Source organism: Pectinophora gossypiella, chromosome 7 (genome assembly GCF_024362695.1).
Source record: "Pectinophora gossypiella chromosome 7, ilPecGoss1.1, whole genome shotgun sequence".
NCBI lineage: Eukaryota > Metazoa > Arthropoda > Insecta > Lepidoptera > Gelechiidae > Pectinophora > Pectinophora gossypiella.
The window spans coordinates 14,119,424-14,121,869 of record NC_065410.1 but is presented as its reverse complement, the minus strand read 5'-3'; the positions used below and the strand labels follow the sequence as shown (position 1 = coordinate 14,121,869).

Genomic DNA, 2,446 nt, shown 5'->3' with positions numbered 1-2,446 from the left:
CTTCATTTAAAAATAATAAAATTAAGCATTTTTTAACCTTTCTCCCACACACACAAAGATCTTTCTTTTATAACACGCCACGCGGACGGAGTCGCGGGCAAAAGCTAGTCTTAATAACAGACAGTAATTAATAAAAATAATAATTTATTTATAAAATTTTCATAATATATAATACTTACGACTATTTCTTACAAAATCAGTAACAAAACTCGTAACAAGTAACAAAAATATCACAGCATTTCTTTGGTATAACTTAGTGCTTTCCATGGTGGAATCCCCAGTGCTTTCCGTCGTGATGACCGCCCTTCTTGCCATGGTCATGATGGTGATGATGATGCTCCTCATGGCCGTGATGACCCTTGTGACCTTTGTGATCTTCATCATGGTGATGCTTGTCGTGATGCTTGTGATGGCCATGATGATGCTCATGATGCCCGTGATCATGATGACCGCCTTTCTTGTGACCGCCGCCGTGCTTTTCGTGATGGTGGTGATGATCACCTTTCTTATGGTGCTTGCCTTCCTTGTGATGGTCATCGTAGAAGTGATGGTCCTTATGGTAATGATCCTTGTGGTATTTCTTGTGATACCCGTCGGTTTTCTCTCCTTTGTCGTGGTGTTTGTGATGGCCGTGTTTGCCGCCCTTATGGTGATGCCCGTGTTCGTGATGGTGTCCGTGGTGGTCATGCTCGTCATGGTGCTTTTTGTGGCCGCCTCCGTGCTCGTGATGATGCCCTTCGTGGTGATGCTTCCCGTGGTCTTCGTGTTCTCCCTTATGGTGATGGTGATGGCCCTTATGACCCTTATGGCCCTTTTCCCCGTGTTCGTGATGGTGGTGCTCGTGGTGTTCTTTCCCGCCACCAGATTCGTGGTGATGGGATTTGCCACTGGCAGCTGCGACGAGGTCCTTATCCTCCTCGCCCAATTCCCTAGCGTACACCGCCACGAGGCAGAGCAGGCCTACTGCTACTACCAACTTCATGTTGATTGATGTTTGATTGACTCCAGTCATCAGTATTTATATTGGTTTGGTGTGGAAAGAGTTCCGCAAGGCATGCGCAAGCGTCACCTCAGGGACAAGTTCGACGGTCTGACGCCGCTCGAGCGTTAACGGCGCAATTATAAATTACATTTTGTTTGTCAGCCAGACGATACGCTTATGGTGAAAGATAGATCTATGAAATCACATTTTACTTCGACTTATGAAATTTTTGGTACTGTAATGTTAGAAAGTTAAGGTTGGGTTAATATTTGCGCCAGATACAATTTTGACGAAGTTTCTTAGACTTGTACCCTTTATACCATATCTATAGGCACCTTTATTTATGTTTTTTTGTAACTGTATAACTTCAGACCATTGTTCAGGTATAAGTACGTATATTTATACTAGTTACGTTCGATACAATATGTTTTTGATTACACAGGAATTTATGTTATCTAAAACTGAAATTTTCCTGTCGAGACCAGCTAAAAAAAAGTAAAGCAAAATTCATTTTAGCTTAGTCTGGACGGTTTTTTTCGAACCTAACTCAAATTTAATACGCAAAAACCTTTCAATGGGCCCCTATATAGTGAAAACAATATTCATGCTATGCCATACGGGGTTTCCACCGTGAAATATGTTTTTTCTTCTTTCAATTTCGACGGGCGCTGCATAAAAAGACCAATCTGCAATGCCCTGTCGAAATTTAATCAAAACAACAATATGGATTGTCCGCAGTCGGTCCCGTGCCGAAGCCCTATTCCGGCTAAGTTTGGCTCTTCACAAAAAATGATGAATGAGAAACAAGATCAGTTTGGTGTTTATTTGCACAACAAACAGCAAATAAAAAATGAATGAATGAATTTCGTCCCTCGGAGGGCGCAATTAAACTGTTGGTAGTTCGCAGTAGAACAGCGTGGTGGAGTATGCTCCATACCCCCTACGGTTGCTTTAGGGGAGGCCTGTACCCAGCACTGGGACGTATATAGGCTGTTTATGTTATGTTTATGTGTAAGAAGAATGTAAAGGAAGCAAGAGAAGTATGAATTCCATAGTTGCTGCTAACCAAGGTAGGAAATGACTGTTTTACTATGACCAAAGTTCACCAGGGTTGGTGAGGTTGGTAATCCACCTCACAAACCACACGATAAGAAGAAGACCAAAGTTCAATTAATCCCGTCCGGATAGATACTTTCTCTGGGCACCTGAACGAATTGCTCGTTTTTTCCTTTATACCACTCCAGCAGAAAAATAATAACAAATGACTACTAACATTTATAAATTTTACCATTATTCAGAATAGGTACGGTGATAGAGGCTTCACCAAACGACCCCTAAGGGACCAGGGACTGACAACTTTTGTACTCTACAAATATTTCTTTAACTTTCCCAGCTAAATAGACGGCTATTTGTATATAAACATTAATCTGAACTTCAAAATTTATGCTTTCGTGCTTCGATCGC

At 41.7% G+C, this 2,446-nt stretch overlaps 1 protein-coding gene across 1 annotated transcript; it reads right to left on the bottom strand.

Moving 5' to 3' along the window:
* Window positions 1-253: 253 nt before the first annotated feature.
* On the bottom strand, window positions 254-982 carry LOC126368488 (histidine-rich glycoprotein-like). The gene has a single exon (XM_050012511.1). It carries the CDS (start codon window positions 980-982, stop codon window positions 254-256), a length of 729 nt encoding a protein of 242 aa, XP_049868468.1.
* Window positions 983-2,446: the final 1,464 nt, after the last annotated feature.

Excerpts from the sequence above, each read along its gene's own strand:
- LOC126368488 (XM_050012511.1), bottom strand. The coding sequence starts at position 982 with ATGAAGTTGGTAGTAGCAGTAGGCCTGCTCTGCCTCGTGGCGGTGTAC.